Here is a 17,665-nt window from a genome sequence, read left to right as displayed (position 1 = left end):
TTTGATTTTATACAAATGTAAGAAACTTTAGAGATCTATACTATTATTTGCGAAGTAATTTTTCAGAATCGAGTTCTTTCGTTAAAAGTTACACTGGTTAATGTCGTTGTTACATTTAAATTTTTTTTATATATAACAATTTAATTAAAAACGAATTTTATATTAATAATATTAAATTTGTAAAAAGATAATTCTCATATATTTTGTTGTTATCTTGAAATAATATTTTATATTTCTAAAAAATAAGATAATACTTATATATTGTGTTGTTATCTTTAAATAATATTTTTATTATAAAAATTAAGATATACAACAATATATAATTAAATATTAATGAAGAAAAAACATTCTTATAAAAATATAGTCTAAAACATTTCTAATATATGAGTGTTTTGAAAAATTCAACACAATAATTAGTATATATATTTTAATGAAATTTTCTGTCATATATAAATTATTTTATGTTTGGTATAAATTTGTTATGAATATAAATAATAACTTAACATATTGTTTGTTTGGTATAAACTTGTTAAGAATATAAATAATAACTTAACATATTGTTTTTGAATTAAAAAATATATAAAATAATAAATATCTATAAGAAGATTATGTCCGCATGTGCGGATAAGACAGCTAGTTCCATTAAAAAGCCGTCCGGAAATGGAAAGAAAACGGAAGAGGGTTACATGAATCTTCTTACTTATGGAGCATCTCAGTCAGACTGTAACCGTCCCTTCCACAAGCAAACTCCTTCGAATCAAGCTCAGTTTCCTCAAATCATCGTCCTCTCCACCAGATTCCGATCTTTCCATCTGGTTTAGCATGTGTTTGAAGCACCGCACTATTTGCTCTTACTTATAAAGTTCCACCTATATTTGGGGATGGGGGAATCTTAATTAAATTGCATTAACTTTGCTATCTGTCCAAAGGAAACAGTTAGCCTATTTCTTATAAAAATGTTACATCAAAATGAGGAGAACGTGTATATAAGACTCGTCTAAAATATAGAAAATGTTACATAGATTCTATCAAAATTATGTCAATCAAACAGGAGACTCTGCATCAACGAAAACAAAGTAGAATGATTGGTGTCTATCCAAATCTATAGATTATTATTATTATTATTATTATTATTATTATTATTATTATTATTATTATTATTATTATTATTATTATTATTATTATTATTATTATTATTATATAATTTGGTAAAATTAGTGAATATAGATGGATTTTAATTGTATAACTTGTTGATTATAACATCTTCAACCCCAATTTATATTTTACTCAAAAATGAAATTTAAAGTAAAAAATACTCTAATTATATTTTATATTAATCCATTCTATAATAGATCAAAAATAAAATAATATTTTTATCTTTTTGTTCATTACTCTATTTTTACTTCAAATTCATACTTGGAAAATTGGGTGAAATAACACAAAAAAAACCATAATTCACTATCTAACTAAAATTCTATCCTCTCTCCTCTTTTCTCTTCCTATCTCTCTCTACCTTCTCTCTACAAAACTAATTTCCCTTTTTTTTCTCTCCAAAAATGAAATAGAGAATAATTGCAATTTTATTATAGAGTTCTTATTTTACAGAATACTAGTTTAATATTGCAAAACATTCTTAGAAACGATTTTAGAATCTAACTAGTGGACTAACTTTTTAAAAAACCTACAAGAGACAAACAGTTAGGTGGATAAAGTAGAAAACAAAAATGTAGACAAGTTTGATGGTTTGATATTTTTGATTTTTAGAAATGACAAAATTAGGATAGTATCTAGACTTGTATAAAGAGATGAAGCGGGGATGGGAGAAGATGGTAAGCGAAGTAGAAGCGAAAAGAAAAAAATGTTTTGTAAAGAGTCGTCGTCGGGTCTCCAGACCCTGAGCATAGCAAAGAGCCTCAGCTCTCCGTTCCATAAACCATCACCACTCATCAACCCCATTTGGACAGGACGTCGAGACAAGCTGTGTCGTCCCCGAAACCTCGGTGGACGATGTAAGGTCACGGCATCACAGTCAAATAGTGAACCGAAAGGTAACATAATGAAAGAAAAAGTTAAAAAAATCAAAGTAAAGGGATATATACAGGCCGAAGAAGGGACGGTGCTGGAGGGCCTACGTTGGTCGAGAGGTCTCGATGACATTTCAGATATTGCCGGCAGATCACTGCTCGTTGAGCTTATTTCCGCCGAGACTGACAACCGTGAGTAGCTAATTTATCATACAAACGTTTTTCTTCAAAGAGTAGGTTAATGCAACGATGGCTCAATTTATAGTAATACCGATTATAACCCCCAAGTACACACATGTCAGGGACGCTGATGGAGAAGGATCCGGTAGAAGACTATGCACAACGTGTATGGTTCGATGGCGAATCCCCTGATGAGAAGTACGAGTGCGAGTTTAACATGCCTGAAGACTTTGGAACCGTGGGAGCTATAAGGATACAAAACCAGCACCATCGAGACATATTCATCAAGGAGATGGAGCTTGAGTTACCCAGCGGGTCCGTTACGTTTTCATGCCACTCATGGGTGGCCCCCAAGTCCGTTGACCCAGCCAAGAGGATATTCTTCTCCAGCAAGTCCTACATACCTTCCGCAACCCCAGAGCCCCTTAAGAAGCTGCGGAAGGAGGAGCTGGAGACCTTGCAAGGCAACAACCGCAAGAAGGTTGGTGAATTCGAGAAACACGAACGCGTTTATGACTATGACGTGTACAACGATGTGGGTGACCCTGACAAAAATGACGAACTCGCCCGTCCTGTCATTGGAGGCCTCTCTCATCCGTACCCGAGACGGTGCAAGACTGGTCGCAAATCCAGCAAAAAAGACCCATCCACGGAGAAACGCGAAGGGGACTTCTATGTCCCTAGAGACGAGGAGTTCTCCACAACCAAGGGAACGGCATTCACAGGCAAGGCCATCTTGGCAGCTCTTCCATCCGTGTTCACACAGCTCGAGTCTATTCTGCTGGATCCCAAATCTCCCTTCCCACACTTCAAGTCAATAGAAGATCTCTTTGACGTTGGCATCAATCTTCCCAAGGATGCTGGCCTTTTACCTATGCTCCCCAAACTTATTAAAGTTCTTTCTGAAGCTCAAGATGATCTTCTCCAGTTTGATCCCCCTATTCTTCTTAACAGTACCAACCTCCCTCTCTCCTCTTTAGTCCTTCGTTATATTATAACTAAATTCTATACATCCTACAATTTATCTGACTTTCCTATCTAATTATCATATTTGATTCAGAGGATAGATTTTCATGGATCCGAGACGACGAATTTGCTCGCCAGACACTTGCAGGCCTTAACCCCTATTGCATTCAGCTAGTTACGGTAAAGCTATATATATATATACGTCTTTAACTAATAATTTAAGGGTGTAACTGTCATTCCTTATAGGAATATTATGAATAAAATGAATGATTATTTGTGGAATGGAAAAAATGGATAATGCATAAAATGGAATAAAAAGTGAAATTATAAATGGAATTGAGAAGTCCACACATTCTATTCATTCATGAAGGTCTAAAATCATGAATGAAAGGAATTATTTTTTTTTAAGAAAAAAAGAAAGGAATAGATTTTACAAATGATAATTTTTTTTGTTTTATTCCAAAAATAGAATATATGAAATTGTATTTAAGAAATTTTCATGATAACTATTAAATATTTTATGAAAATCCTATAGAATGATCCTTTACAAATTATTTTATTCCAAAAATGTCATTCGAGTTGCAGCCTAATAAAGCAAGATTCATCACGCATGTGTGTATAAATGGTTGGTGAAAAAAAAACATTTTCTGGTTTTAATGCTTAAATCCGAGTGCAATTTTATTCTAGGAGTGGCCGTTGCAAAGCAAACTAGACCCTGCGGTTTATGGTGATCCCAACTCACTCATTACTTGGGAAATTGTGGAAAAGGAAATTAGAGGAGTCATGTCAGTTGATGAGGTAAGTTTTATTATCTTCTAGCTAAAGGTTTTAAAAAGAAGAAGATTCCCTTATTGAATGCATGAATTTACGCAGGCTCTAAAGAATAAGAGATTGTTCATGTTGGATTATCACGACTTGCTACTACCGTATGTGAACAAAGTGAGGGAGTTGGATGACACCATGTTATATGCTTCTCGAACACTATTCTTCCTCAGCGATGATAGCACACTAAGACCTGTTGCCATTGAGTTGACTCGTCCCCCAGATGTCAACAGGCCCCAATGGAAGCAGGTCTTCACGCCAGGTTATGATGCTACCTCCTGCTGGCTATGGAAACTTGCTAAGACTCACGTTGTTGCTCATGACGCCGGTTATCATCAGCTTATTTCCCACTGGTATTAGAAAAACATAGACCCTCTATAATTTTGATTTTAGCTGCATATATACATAATACTCAGACGTATGTGTGTTCTCTATCGCTACAGGCTGAGGACTCATTGCTGTATGGAGCCATACATAATAGCGGCAAACAGACAATTAAGTGCCATGCATCCTATCTATAGGCTTTTGCATCCCCACTTCCGCTACACCATGGAGATCAACGCTCGTGCACGCCAAAGTCTCGTCAACGCAGGTGGAATCATTGAGACTTGTTTCTGGCCAGGCAAGTATTCCTTAGAGCTAAGTTCAGATGTCTATGGTAAACTATGGAGGTTCGACAAGGAAGGTTTACCTGCAGACCTCATCAACAGGTAACGAACTGTTAACCATTATTTTATTTTTTCTCAAACAAAAAAACTTCTTTTTGTCTGTAAATATATTAATTAATTATTTTTTAATATAAAAAATATATTAATTAAATTACTAATTAATCTAAAAATATATAATTTTTTTTTTGAAAATGTTTGCCTTGTCAGGGGGCTGGCTGTGGAAGATGAGAAGGCGGAACATGGGGTGCGACTGACGATACCAGACTACCCATTCGCGAATGACGGTCTAATGCTGTGGGATGCACTAAAGGAATGGATCACAGACTATGTGAATCACTATTATCCAGATGCAGGACTGATCACGTCGGATGAGGAACTCCAAGCATGGTGGAGTGAAGTGAAGAACATAGGGCATGGAGACAAAAAAGACGAACCATGGTGGCCTGAGCTCAAAACACAAGATGACTTGATTGGCGTGGCGACTACGATTGCGTGGGTGGCTTCAGGTCACCATGCAGCTGTAAACTTTGGACAGTACGGGTACGGAGGGTACTTCCCCAACCGACCAACCACAACAAGGAGAAGAATGCCAGTGGAAGAGCCTACAGAGGAAGAGCTAAAAGAGTTCTACGAGGAGCCAGAGAAGGTGTTGCTGAAGACATTCCCGTCGCAGAAGCAGGCGACGCAAGTGATGGTGACTCTGGATCTACTATCGACCCATTCACCAGACGAAGAGTACTTGGGAGAAGAGCCAGAAGCATCTTGGATCGATGAACCTGTCATCTTTGCTGCATATGAACGATTCAAGGGCAGGCTCCAATATCTAGAAGGAGTGATAGATGAGAGGAACGTGAATGTTTCTCTAAAGAACAGAGCTGGCGCAGGTGTTGTCAAGTACGAGCTTTTGAAGCCCATCTCTGAGCCCGGTTGTACCGGAATGGGTGTTCCCTACAGTGTCTCTATCTAATGCATCTGAACATGTATTTACTTGCTAAAATCATTGATCAAGTGGTCAGCAATAAAAAATAAAACAAGTGAATTTCCTTCGGGGTCATAGGCTCATCTTTGGCTAGTTCTTGCAGTGAAGCAGCAAACACAAGTGTACTCATTACAAGGACGCAGAAGAATAGAGTATACATCAGCAAAGAAAGAAGAGTTCACAATAGCGAAACTGAGAATGAAAATTAAGATGAAAAATAAAGAATTTGACTAAATTACTATAAATGATTCAAATTCTGAATAAAGAATTTATTCATTTACAATAATTTTAAATGATTTCATATTAAAGTTGTGAAAATACAAATAAAATCATTGTATAAAAGATTATTATCCAATTAATTATTTTTAATATTTTATAAATAAGTGACAATATGTTTGAATATAAATGATATACCTCTAATAAAAAAAACTTAATGCAAAGATAATTTATAGTATTAGCTTTAGTATTCATATATTTATATTCCCTCTATTTCAATAGTATTAAATTTTGATTTATATAAAAGCAAAAAAATGATTTTATATTTATTTACGACATTATGATTTTTTAAATGGAAATTTGATTCCAAAACAGAATCGTAAACTCTAAAATATTCCCTCTATTTCAATAGTATTAAATAGATTACTGTAAACTCTAATTTTTGTAAAGCAAAGCATGAAGGTAAAAAAATTAATTACTGTAAACTCTAATTTTTGTACATAAAAATACATGAAAATAATTACTCGTTTTAACAGTAAGAATAAGATTTCACTTCAGTAAATCCATATAAATAATTAGAAACTTCAAAAGGAAAATGATATAATACATATCAACTGAGAACAAAGCAGAGTTCATCAATTCAAAAAAATCACAACTCAAACTTTAAACTTTAAGCCATATGAATATCATGTAAAATTTTAAAATATATAAAAAATAATAAAATATAAAAAATATTAAAGCAACCAGCTACTGTCATTGTATCTGCACCGGAGATAAACATAGAAATAAATTTGGGCAAATTTAACAGATGACAGCCCATTGGGGATGATAATAAATCTATAGGCCTAAATGAGATGGATCTTCGGCCTGAAAAGATTAGGCGACGTGTCATGCTTACAATGGCTCGGAGAACCTCAGAGGAAGTTCCCAAATTGCCCCGACTCACGCGAGAAGACAGTTTCACCCCTCACGAGAAGCTCCAGATACATTATTTTTTTTTGTTCTTTTCATTCTAAATGTTCTTGAGATCCCAATTTACATAACAAGTTCACACCCTAATCCACATCACCTACACATTCTACCTCCCGATCGCCGATCCCATTTGATTTCCCCTTTCTCCATCAATCATGGCTTGCATCAAGGGGGTGGACAGATCCGCCTCCGTCGCGCTGGCTCCCGACGCTCCTTACATGGCAGCCGGAACCATGGCGGGAGCCGTGGATCTATCCTTTAGCTCTTCCGCCAGTCTCGAGATCTTCAAGCTCGATTTTCAGTCAGACGATCGCGATTTGCCGCTGGTTGGGGAGATCCCGTGCTCGGAGCGATTCCATAGACTCGCGTGGGGAAGAAACGGATCTGGATCCGATGAGTTCTCCCTCGGTCTCATTGCCGGCGGCCTTGGCGATGGAAACATAGATCTGTGGAATCCGCTCTCCTTAACCAGGTGCTTCCCCTTTCAAATTGATATTCATCGCCATTTATTTATTTATGTTCGATCCCTTAAACACGGTTTTCAAATTTAGAAAAAAAACGATCGTAATTGAAAATTGAAGGCACTACGAACCATTGGCTAGTTTGCGTTTTGGTATTGAGTTTTCGTGTCTAACTTGAACAGTGTCTCATTTTGTTTTGCAGTCCCCAGTCCAGTGTAAATGCACTCGTTGGACATCTTTCAGTTCACAAAGGCCCCGTGAGTTTTCTCCATAGTTCTCTTGCTAAACGCTTTTAATTTGATGTATGCGTGCTAATTTTCCTTGGGTCTTATTAGGTTCGTGGTCTTGAGTTTAATGCAATCACCCCAAATCTACTTGCCTCTGGGGCGGATGATGGTGAAATTTGCATTTGGGATCTAACTAAGCCTTCTGAGCCTTCTCATTTTCCCCTTCTCAAGGTATTCCACCACTTCTCATAAGCCAATACCATTTCTGTTTATCTTCAGTCTTTTGAGTTGAATCCTAAAGAGTATCTTAAAAAAAACGAGTGTCTTATCACGCAGGGAAGTGGTTCTTCCACGCAAGGTGAAATCTCCTTTATATCGTGGAATAGAAAAGTTCAGCAGATATTAGCATCTACCTCCTACAATGGGACTACAGGTGAGATTCACCGGTTTTCTTCTCCTTGTGTAGTTCATTTCTGTCAACTCTAATTCTGCTTCTGCTCATCTGTGTTTTTTTTTCTCAGTAATATGGGACTTGAGGAAGCAGAAGCCTTTAATTAAGTAAGTATACAGTTCTTTAATGAGGCGCTCTTTTCTTGCTATAGAAACCTTGATCTGACTATTATCCATCAACAGCTTTGCAGATTCCGTTCGACGCCGGTGCTCTGTTTTGCAATGGAACCCTGACATTGCTACTCAGATCATGGTTGCGTCAGATGACGACAGTTCACCTACTCTGAAGGTAAAGGAATCATTTAATGTCTTGCCTCGTTTTGTTCAAATTTGGTTCGTTTACTAACCTGAGGTATCCACAATCAGCTCTGGGATATGAGAAATACAATGTCACCTGTGCGCGAGTTTACTGGACACCAAAAAGGTATTTTCAAATCATTTCTGTAAAATGCTTTTTCCCAGTGTTTTTATTTATCTCGGTATCATCTTCTCTTGATGACAAGTGAAATAACTTGTAGATCAGTCATCATAGCGTCATTTTATTTGTGCTATTCTCATAGTCCTGCTGTCTTCATTCTTTCTAGTATTTACCATTTTGTGAATTGTATTTGTAGTGGTCTGACTTATTATCTTGCAGGTGTGATTGCGATGGAATGGTGTCCAAGTGATAGCTCATATCTTCTTACCTGTGCTAAGGACAACCGAACTATTTGCTGGGACACTAATACAGGAGAGGTAGGGAGATGGAATTGATGAAAGATACATATTTGCTTGCTTTCATCTGCTAATTAGTTAGCGAATCTTCATTTAGACTGAACTTGATCCAATTATGTCAGATTGTGGCTGAGTTACCTGCTGGCAACAATTGGAACTTTGATGTTCATTGGTACCCAAAGATACCTGGAGTTATATCAGCATCTTCATTTGATGGGAAAATTGGCATCTACAACATCGAGGTATCTTGGTAGTTTATTGTATTTGAAATTGTTCGGTTCTAGGTGAAAATTAATGTATGAGACCATAATATAAACGAACCTGTGAATTCAGCCTTATTGACTGTTTTCGTTCCCAATAATATTTAGAGTTCAGTTTGTTGCCTTACCGGTGATCAAATTTTTTAGTGGTTAAATCTCATGCACCTACCGTTTGAGAACTACCTTACTAGCAAGACTTTTTGGACTCTCGATCTCACAATTAGAATAAATTACAAAAATATGAGTTCAACCTTTGGTGCAGGGTTGCAGTCGCTATGGTGCTGAAGACAGTACTTTTGGTACTGGTAATGTCATTTACCCATTCTGAACAATTTTTTTACCATAACTACTTGTATCATTTCTTGTTGGAGGATTGGTTAGCACTAGAACCAACGTCACTTCTTATAATCCTCTTTGTACAGCTTATTTAAAAGCACCGAAATGGTATAAGCGCCCGGTTGGTGCATCTTTTGGATTTGGGGGAAAGCTAGTATCGTTTCAGTCGAAGGCCCCTCCGAAGGGTGCCTCATGCATTCCGTCTGAGGTTAGCTTATAGGAATGATATTGTCTTCTATTATACTCCTTTTGTTCGTCAATTCTTACTTGGCTAAATGTCATGTTCAGGTTTTTTTGCACAGCCTGGTAACAGAACAGAGTTTAGTGAGTCGTACTTCTGAATTTGAAGCTGCCATAGAAAATGGAGATAAGACTTCTCTAAGGGGTTTGTGTGAGAAGAAATCTGAAGAGACTGAGTATGCCATCTTTGTGATTAAAAATGTTCATATTCTCCTTTGACAAAGTCATCCAACAACTGAACTTTGCTCTGTTTCACTGATTTTGCAGATCCAAAGAAGAGAAAGAGACATGGGGCTTGCTGAAAATGATGTTTGATGAGGAAGGAACTACAAGGACAAAGTTGATCAGCCATCTTGGCTTTAGTTTGCCTTCTGTAGAACAGGATCAGACTGTAAATGGGCTCTCTTCAGATCTGAATGGCATCGAATTAGAGGATACTGCAGTGCATGCACGGGAGCCTGAGGAAAGTAACGAGGCAGCTGCATTTGCTATGGACAATGGAGAAGACTTCTTTAACAACTTTCCTGCTAAACCGGATACACCCGTATCTACCTCCGCCACAGATTTTATACCTCCTGACACAGATTTTGCTGCCAAAGAAGAAGAAACTCAAGAAATGCCAGAAGAAGAAGAAGATGAAAGTTCTGACCGTGTATTTGATGATGCCATCCAGCGTGCTTTGGTTGTTGGAGACTACAAGGAAGCGGTGGATCAGTGTATATCTGCAAATAAGATGGCTGATGCTTTAGTTATTGCTCATGTTGGTGGTACAGCGTTGTGGGAGAGTACTCGTGAGAAATATTTGAAGATGAGCAGTGCACCTTTCATGAAGGTATGTAAATGCTTTCTAACTTTATATGTAGGCGAGTGCCATCTACATCCCTGTTTATGGTCGGCAAGCCTCTAAACTACTGTATGCTAATCTGCTTTCAGGTTGTTTCTGCAATGGTGAACAACGATCTCACCAGCCTTGTCCATACAAGGTCACACAAGTACTGGAAAGAAACTCTTGCTCTCCTATGTACTGTAAGTTTCTCAAACTATTGCTTTTCATGTTTTACTTGATCAAAATACATTCTCCTATCACTTAGCTCTTCAAACAATAAACAAGTCAGTGTGACATGATGAATGCAACTGCGGCGTTTTTTTGGTCACGATAGAACTGTTTTGTATTTAATCCTGCTCCTATGTACATTCGCAAATAGTTTGCACAAGGAGAACAATGGACCAGCCTGTGCGATGTCCTTGCCTCAAAGTTGATGGCTGCTGGTAACACTTTGGCTGCAGTTCTGTGCTACATTTGCGCAGGCAATGTCGACAGAACAGTAGAAATTTGGTCGAGGAGCCTTGCAAATGAGCGTGATGGAAGATCTTATGCCGAGCTTCTTCAAGTGTGTATCACTTTCCATGTTTTGTACATAAATTAAGTTGGCTTCCTTGTTCATATTCTTTTGCTCTTTTCGTCTAATAGGATCTTATGGAGAAGACTCTTGTCCTTGCTTTGGCAACTGACAACAAAAAGTTCAGCGCATCTCTGTGTAAACTCTTTGAGAGTTATGCGGAGATATTGGCCAGCCAAGGGCTTCTTTCAACGGCAATGAAGTACTTAAAAGTTCTGGATTCTGGTGGCTTGTCACCTGAACTTTCTATATTACGTGATCGCATTTCTCTTTCTGCAGAACCTGGTACGTATGCAGTAGTATTTTGGTTATCTCTTTGAGGATTGAATTGTGATGATATAATTAGCGTATCATTTCATATTGCATCTGCAGAGCCAAGCACTGTAGCTTCAGGCAACATTCTGCTTCAAAGCACCATGCCATATACCCAGGTCTCTTTCATTTTTAGTCTGCAGCTATCTTTAGATTAGAGCTTGGATCTTTCTGGAATCCATTTAACTTTTACGGAGAACATACTTATCCTTTTATTCTTCTGTGTTTAGGAGCCAACTCAGGCGCAACCAAACGTCCTTAGTAACCCATATGATAATCAGTATCAACAACCATACACTAATTCTTATGGCGGATATGGCCCCACAGCTGTAAATCCACCCATGCAGCAAGCAACCATGTTTATGCCTCACCAAGCTCAGCCAACTCCGCAGGTTTCTGAAGTTTTGGTTTTGTTGCATTTTCTTTTGCTCATTTTTTGTTACCACCATGCATTATTCATCCTTATCTGGTAGTTTTCAGATGTCTAGATTAGGAGATTTTCCGTTATGCTTTTGAATAGGGCGTTGGTCAATTTCTTTTAAAAATAGTACGACATCGGGATATGTGGTGGTCTTTTCTTTTGTGTGGTTTGTCATAGTATTGAGATGGACTATAGGTATCTCGCTCTCTGACGAAAAAATATACTCAAAGACGAACATTACGGCCTCTAAAGTCATGTCGGGAAAATGAATATCTTTCAGCTCAGTTCTGTAGAGTCTATATCCTAGAGCTCGTGAAATATTAGTTTTTGGTGGGGAAGTATCCTGTTTGTTATGTATAGGTTTCTTGGGTCAATTTGTTGACTATGGTGTGTATATGCAGCCATCTTATCCTCCGGCTCCTGCAAGCAATGCTCAGCCATCCATGAGATCTACTTTTGTTCCTTCAAGTCTTCCTGCACTGAAGAATGCAAACCAATATCAGCAGCCAACCATTGCTTCCCATTCATTCACCGTATGTGAACTTTTATTTTGACTCATTGTGTTTGATGTTTCACGCACTTTTTAGTTTAACTAAACTAACAACTACATGTATGGCACATCAGGGACCATCTAACAATGCATACCCTGTTCCCCCCGGTCCTGGTTCATATGTACCTTCTGCCCCTTCACAAGTTGGGCAATATTCTAACCCCATGATGTCCCAAGTCGCTGCTCCAGGAGCTGGACCCATAGGATTCACGCCTATGCCAACTCCAGGAGTTGCTCCAAGATCTGTAATAGGTTCTGTGCAACCAGCAAGTCCTCCAGCACCGCAGGCAGCCCCTGCGCCTGCAGCTCCGCCACCAACTGTTCAGACTGCAGATACTTCCAACGTCGCAGGTATTGTGCAGCACCATATCTGTTTTGTTTCCCACTTTAAAAAGCCAAATGGTCACCTGTTGTAAACTCTGATCCAGCGCACCAGAAACCTGTGGTAGCAACGTTGACAAGGCTTTTCAATGAGACATCGGAAGCACTGGGAGGCGCACGTGCAAATCCTCCTAAGAAGCGTGAGATAGAAGACAACTCAAAAAAATTAGGGGCTTTATTTGTGAGACTCAATAGCGGAGAGATGGGCAAGAGTGCCGCAGACAAACTCGGACAGCTCTGCCAAGCTCTGGACAACCATGACTTCAGTACCGCCCTTCAGATACAGGTAAGCTAGTGAATCTCTCTCTGATTCCTTACTATTTAGTTACAGAAGAAAGAAAAAAGAATCAGTGTTGGTGTTGTTGACTTGGAACAGGTACTTCTGACGAACAGCGAATGGGATGAGTGCAACTTCTGGCTGTCGGCATTAAAGAGGATGATCAAGACCAGGCAAAATGTGCGGTGATTTGTAAACTTTCTGGGTTGAGCAAAGATTATAAATCCACAGGAGAGATTCCTTTTACTTTCTTTATCTACCTTCTCTTTAAAACACTGTTGCTACTACAATCTTTTTTTTTTGCATCGAATACCTCAACTTTCTTTAGATAAGATAGTAGAGATCTGATTGCTTGACATTCTCATGTTTTTGATGTGTACCTCACCGGACGAGTTTTGTTTTGTCTCTCTTTTCTTTGGACGAATTTAATTTGTTGTTCTGTTATTTATGTCACCTCTTTGTCATATTGGAGATAAAAATTTGAAATGAAGTATTAAAGTACCCTGCATCTATTGACGAACACGTTGTACTGAAATGAGAGGAAGCGCCGTGTGGTCGGGATAAATGGACCTCTTTTCTTCAAGTCACGTTATTAAAGCCCAAAACTATCATGGAACTGTAAATCTCATCCCATTATTCAATAGGCCATCAAAATGGGTTATCCCAACGTACAACAACGTTACGATATTATTAATTACATCAAATAATAAATAAATAAGGTATGTGGCTGCGAGTCATCACTCTCATATAAGGCCAGTGGTTTTGGCATCTGCTCGTTCAGTGGTGATAAAGCGCCTCGTTTCCAACTACCCGATCTGATAAGCATTTCACGCTTCACCAATGGCTTCTCTCATGCTCAACGGGGCCATCACCTTCCCCAAGGGATTAGGCTTCCCCGCTTCCAATCTACACGCCAGACCAAGTCCTCCGCTGAGTCTCGTCTCAAACACAGCCACGCGGAGACTCTCCGTGGCGACAAGATGCAGCAGCAGCAGCAGCGTGTCGGCGTCAAGGCCATCTGCGCAGCCTAGGTTCATCCAGCACAAGAAAGAGGCCTACTGGTTCTACAGGTTCCTGTCCATCGTGTACGACCACATCATCAATCCCGGCCACTGGACGGAGGATATGAGGGACGACGCTCTCGAGCCTGCGGATCTGAGCCATCCGGACATGCGAGTTGTCGACGTCGGAGGCGGAACGGGTTTCACCACGCTGGGAATCGTCAAGACGGTGAAGGCTAAGAACGTGACGATTCTGGACCAGTCGCCGCATCAGCTGGCAAAGGCGAAGCAGAAGGAGCCGTTGAAGGAGTGCAAGATCGTTGAAGGAGATGCGGAGGATCTCCCTTTTCCTACTGATTATGCTGACAGATACGTCTCTGCTGGAAGGTAACAAAAAAATAAAAAATTCAATTCATTTGGTTTGGAATTGTGGATTGATTGGGTTTAGGGTTTATGTTTGGACAGCATTGAGTACTGGCCCGACCCGCAGAGGGGGATAAGGGAAGCGTACAGAGTTCTCAAGATCGGTGGGAAAGCATGTCTCATTGGCCCTGTCCACCCGACGTTTTGGCTTTCTCGTTTCTTTGCAGATGTGTGGATGCTTTTCCCCAAGGAGGAGGAGTACATTGAGTGGTTCAAGAATGCTGGTTTCAAGGACGTTCAGCTTAAGAGGATTGGCCCCAAGTGGTACCGTGGTGTTCGCAGGCACGGACTTATCATGGGATGCTCTGTTACTGGTGTCAAACCTGCCTCTGGAGACTCTCCTCTCCAGGTTTGTATTTGCCCATTTCCTCCCTGTCCTCTCTCTGTATACTTGAAGCTTTTGCTTTTTTTTTTTACTATCCATCATCTTGAAATGCTGTAGCTTGGACCAAAGGAAGAGGACGTGGAGAAGCCTGTAAACAATCCTTTCTCCTTCTTGGGACGCTTCCTCTTGGGAACCTTAGCGGCTGCCTGGTTTGTGTTAATCCCAATCTACATGTGGATCAAGGATCAGATCGTTCCCAAAGACCAACCCATCTGATAACAACTTGTGATTTGTAATACACTCCTATGTTAGACGCTTTTTTTTTTGTCCTCGTGACTATGTTGAGCCCTTTTCAAAAATATATCTATCACTCTATTCCACCATGTTGATCTCAATTCTATGCTACTTGTTTGATATTGTTTCCTCACCTCACCTTATAGACGTCCCAGTGTCGGTAAACATGAAAGTTAAGGACGCATATATTGATTAGTGAGTGTACCAGAGAACCCTCACATAATTGCGGAATAACTATGTTAATTGCTTGAACAAATATTGATATGCCTCCAAAATCATATTCTTTTTTGTTGCTGTATATAATAAATAGAGCTAAAAATTTTAAAAGATGCATGCCAAGCCGACAAAGAGACTTGGCGGAAGAGCACAACATGAGTGACGCAAATGTAAGATAGGGTTTTGTAATATGTTCGGTACTGATCACTCTTTTGCAAAATTGATGGATTGACAACTCTTTCACATTTAATTGTAGTAGAAAGTTATGAGCATTGTTGTTCTCAGGCTCTGTTGAAGACTCCTCTTTTATTAGTCTAATGTGAAATGAGTCAGTAGACAATTTTCAAAGCAAATTAATAGTTTAGATTTATTCATAGATGTAAATACAATTCACGGGCCTGAAATAAATTTAGAAAATTGCAATCTACTGGTTGGCTTACAATAATGTCACTGCCCTATGAACCTTAAGCCCATATCCAACGGAAGAAGCAAAGCTCAGGCAAATTACAATCCATCTTACTTTTTTTTTGGTTTGGTTTGGTTGACTTTTGACTGGTGGAGTGTGAAACGTACAACAATTAAACTGAAGGGCGTGAAATAAGAAATACAAAAGGCATGAGACAATTAGTTTAGGAGGATCAGCTCATAAGTCTGCCTCCACAGGTGTAAGTGACGATGCACGACTCATCCACAAACACTGTATAGTTATGCGCAGGTTTTGCTAGCAATGGCGGAAGCCTAACCAGAAGGTCGCACACGCACTCGTTGTCCATTTGCTTAAGCCACTTGCAGCACTCTTGTTGAGCATACGTCTCTTCTGTGTGTCTGTGACTGTGATGATGATGATGGTGGTGGTGGTGGCGACGGCGGTGGCGACGGTGGTTATGGTTGTTGTCGTGGTGGTCGTCATCATCGTGATCGTGATCATGATCGTGATCATGATCACGGTTGTGGTCATGGTCATTGTGATCATGGTCATCGTGATCGTGGTCATGGTCATCATGGTCGTGATCGTGGTCATGGTCATCATGGTCGTGGTCATCGTCATCGTGGTCGTGATCATCATCATCATCGTCATGGTCGTGGTCGTGGTCATCGTCGTGGTCATGATCATGGTGAGGAGGAGGAGGAAAGATGGGAGGAGGAGGAGGGGAAATGGGGGAAGGAAGTGGGACAGTGTTCATTGGGAGACGTGAGCAGGCGTAGTTAGCCAGGGCGTATTGAGAGGCGCATAACGGACGTGGTGGTGGAATCTGTATGATTCTTTGCCCTCGTGTGAAAGAGGAAGAGGAGAGAGCCAGAAGGAGAACAGCTACAAGAAAAAGAGTTTCCATGGAGAGTGTTTGTGTGTGTGTGTGTGTGTGTGTGTGAAGAGAGATCTTTGGTGGGTCATCACTATATATTCAACGTGAAATAAAGCAAAAAAATTACGATGGGAAGCAGAGGGGTTTTAGGTTCATATTAGAGTGTTCCATTAGATTTGCGTGACTTTGTTAGGTTGCTTGTAGAACAGTCTTTCACTTTGACCAGACCTGTTCCAAATTCCACAACCATTTTAATCTCAAAACTATTAGTAGCTGCAACTTCAAAAGCGTGACAAAACAACTTTGATAGTCAAACAAGTTCTGTAACTGAGTTTTGATTGATCCTTAATATCCAAGGCGATTCTTGATTAAAATCGAGAAAGGTAATAATACTTAGATCAAGTATATCAACCGCATTACACCGACAAAGGTGTGAAAAAAAAAAAATATGTATTATTTGGTAACTCACACCAGATTCAACTTAAATCCAGCTCCTTCTGATAGAGACAAATGTGTTCAGCTGTAATCACTAATCAGACCGGGTGCAATTAAGACAGATGACTGTCATTTCCCATGAAGTTCCATTATTTCACAAGAGCAGTCTCAGTAAAAACCATCAAACCAGATGGATCTCGAGCTTGTCATGCTCGATGGCTTCGTCTAGCTTCGTGTCTTTCTTCCACACCACTTTCAAGCTCGAGATCCATCTGGTTTGATGGTTTTGTAACGGTGTCGAATTTTTGATGAGTTTGGAAGAGACGGTTAAGTTTCTAAACACCATTTCTGATCTCAGCAGAGCTTCATAAACTTGGGTTTGACCCGCGGGCCCCGCCCCATTTGACCCGCTGCGGGGTGGGTGCGGGTTGAGTGATTTGAAAAATTTGGTTCGCGGGTGCGGGTTGAGTGACTTTTATGCGGGGCGGGTGCGGGTCAGCCAAAATTCTGTGCGGGTACCCGCCAACCCTCAAAAACTATAAAAAAAAGATTTTTTTTAAAAAATATTATTTTTAAATGGAAATTTTTTTAAAAATAATTTAATTTTAATTATAAATAGATTAATATTTATTATTTTTAATAAAAATTATTAAAAATATTAAATTTTATTGTTATTTTTAATAAAAAATATTTAAATATTAAATTTTATTGTTATTTTTAATAAAAAAATATTTAAATTAATAATTTTTAATATTATTAATATTATCCGCGGGTCTAGCGGATCACCCGCGGGTTTAAGCGGGGCGGGTGC

The 17,665-nt window shown here is 39.2% G+C and overlaps 4 protein-coding genes across 4 annotated transcripts; 3 read left to right on the top strand and 1 right to left on the bottom strand.

Moving 5' to 3' along the window:
• Positions 1-1,570: 1,570 nt before the first annotated feature.
• On the top strand, positions 1,571-5,714 carry LOC106353334 (lipoxygenase 2, chloroplastic-like). The gene is made up of 7 exons (XM_013793078.3): positions 1,571-2,216; positions 2,327-3,157; positions 3,265-3,350; positions 3,858-3,968; positions 4,044-4,345; positions 4,436-4,702; positions 4,868-5,714. The coding sequence occupies exons 1-7, from the start codon at positions 1,817-1,819 to the stop codon at positions 5,625-5,627; spliced, it is 2,757 nt and encodes a 918-aa protein (XP_013648532.1). The 5' UTR covers positions 1,571-1,816; the 3' UTR covers positions 5,628-5,714.
• A 1,147-nt stretch (positions 5,715-6,861) lies between these two features.
• On the top strand, positions 6,862-13,304 carry LOC106353333 (protein transport protein SEC31 homolog B). Its single transcript, XM_013793077.3, has 22 exons — positions 6,862-7,299; positions 7,491-7,545; positions 7,624-7,746; positions 7,852-7,948; positions 8,037-8,073; positions 8,149-8,254; positions 8,332-8,389; positions 8,603-8,700; positions 8,802-8,921; positions 9,202-9,244; positions 9,362-9,483; positions 9,564-9,691; positions 9,783-10,347; positions 10,449-10,541; positions 10,721-10,906; positions 10,987-11,200; positions 11,288-11,346; positions 11,458-11,619; positions 12,050-12,181; positions 12,273-12,549; positions 12,627-12,865; positions 12,956-13,304. Exons 1-22 carry the CDS (start codon positions 6,983-6,985, stop codon positions 13,043-13,045), a joined length of 3,321 nt encoding a protein of 1,106 aa, XP_013648531.1. The 5' UTR covers positions 6,862-6,982; the 3' UTR covers positions 13,046-13,304.
• Positions 13,305-13,488: 184 nt separating this feature from the next.
• Positions 13,489-14,988, top strand: LOC106353332 (2-methyl-6-phytyl-1,4-hydroquinone methyltransferase, chloroplastic). The gene is made up of 3 exons (XM_013793076.3): positions 13,489-14,244; positions 14,323-14,629; positions 14,723-14,988. Exons 1-3 carry the CDS (start codon positions 13,697-13,699, stop codon positions 14,879-14,881), a joined length of 1,014 nt encoding a protein of 337 aa, XP_013648530.2. The 5' UTR covers positions 13,489-13,696; the 3' UTR covers positions 14,882-14,988.
• Positions 14,989-15,510: 522 nt separating this feature from the next.
• LOC106356881 (histidine-rich glycoprotein-like) lies at positions 15,511-16,816 on the bottom strand. The gene has a single exon (XM_013796601.3). It carries the CDS (start codon positions 16,447-16,449, stop codon positions 15,754-15,756), a length of 696 nt encoding a protein of 231 aa, XP_013652055.1. The 5' UTR covers positions 16,450-16,816; the 3' UTR covers positions 15,511-15,753.
• Positions 16,817-17,665: the final 849 nt, after the last annotated feature.

This window comes from Brassica napus, chromosome A7 (assembly GCF_020379485.1).
Source record: "Brassica napus cultivar Da-Ae chromosome A7, Da-Ae, whole genome shotgun sequence".
Taxonomy (NCBI): Eukaryota; Viridiplantae; Streptophyta; class Magnoliopsida; order Brassicales; family Brassicaceae; genus Brassica; species Brassica napus.
Note: the sequence above shows the minus strand (reverse complement) of the source record. Positions and strands in the feature narration are given on the sequence as shown.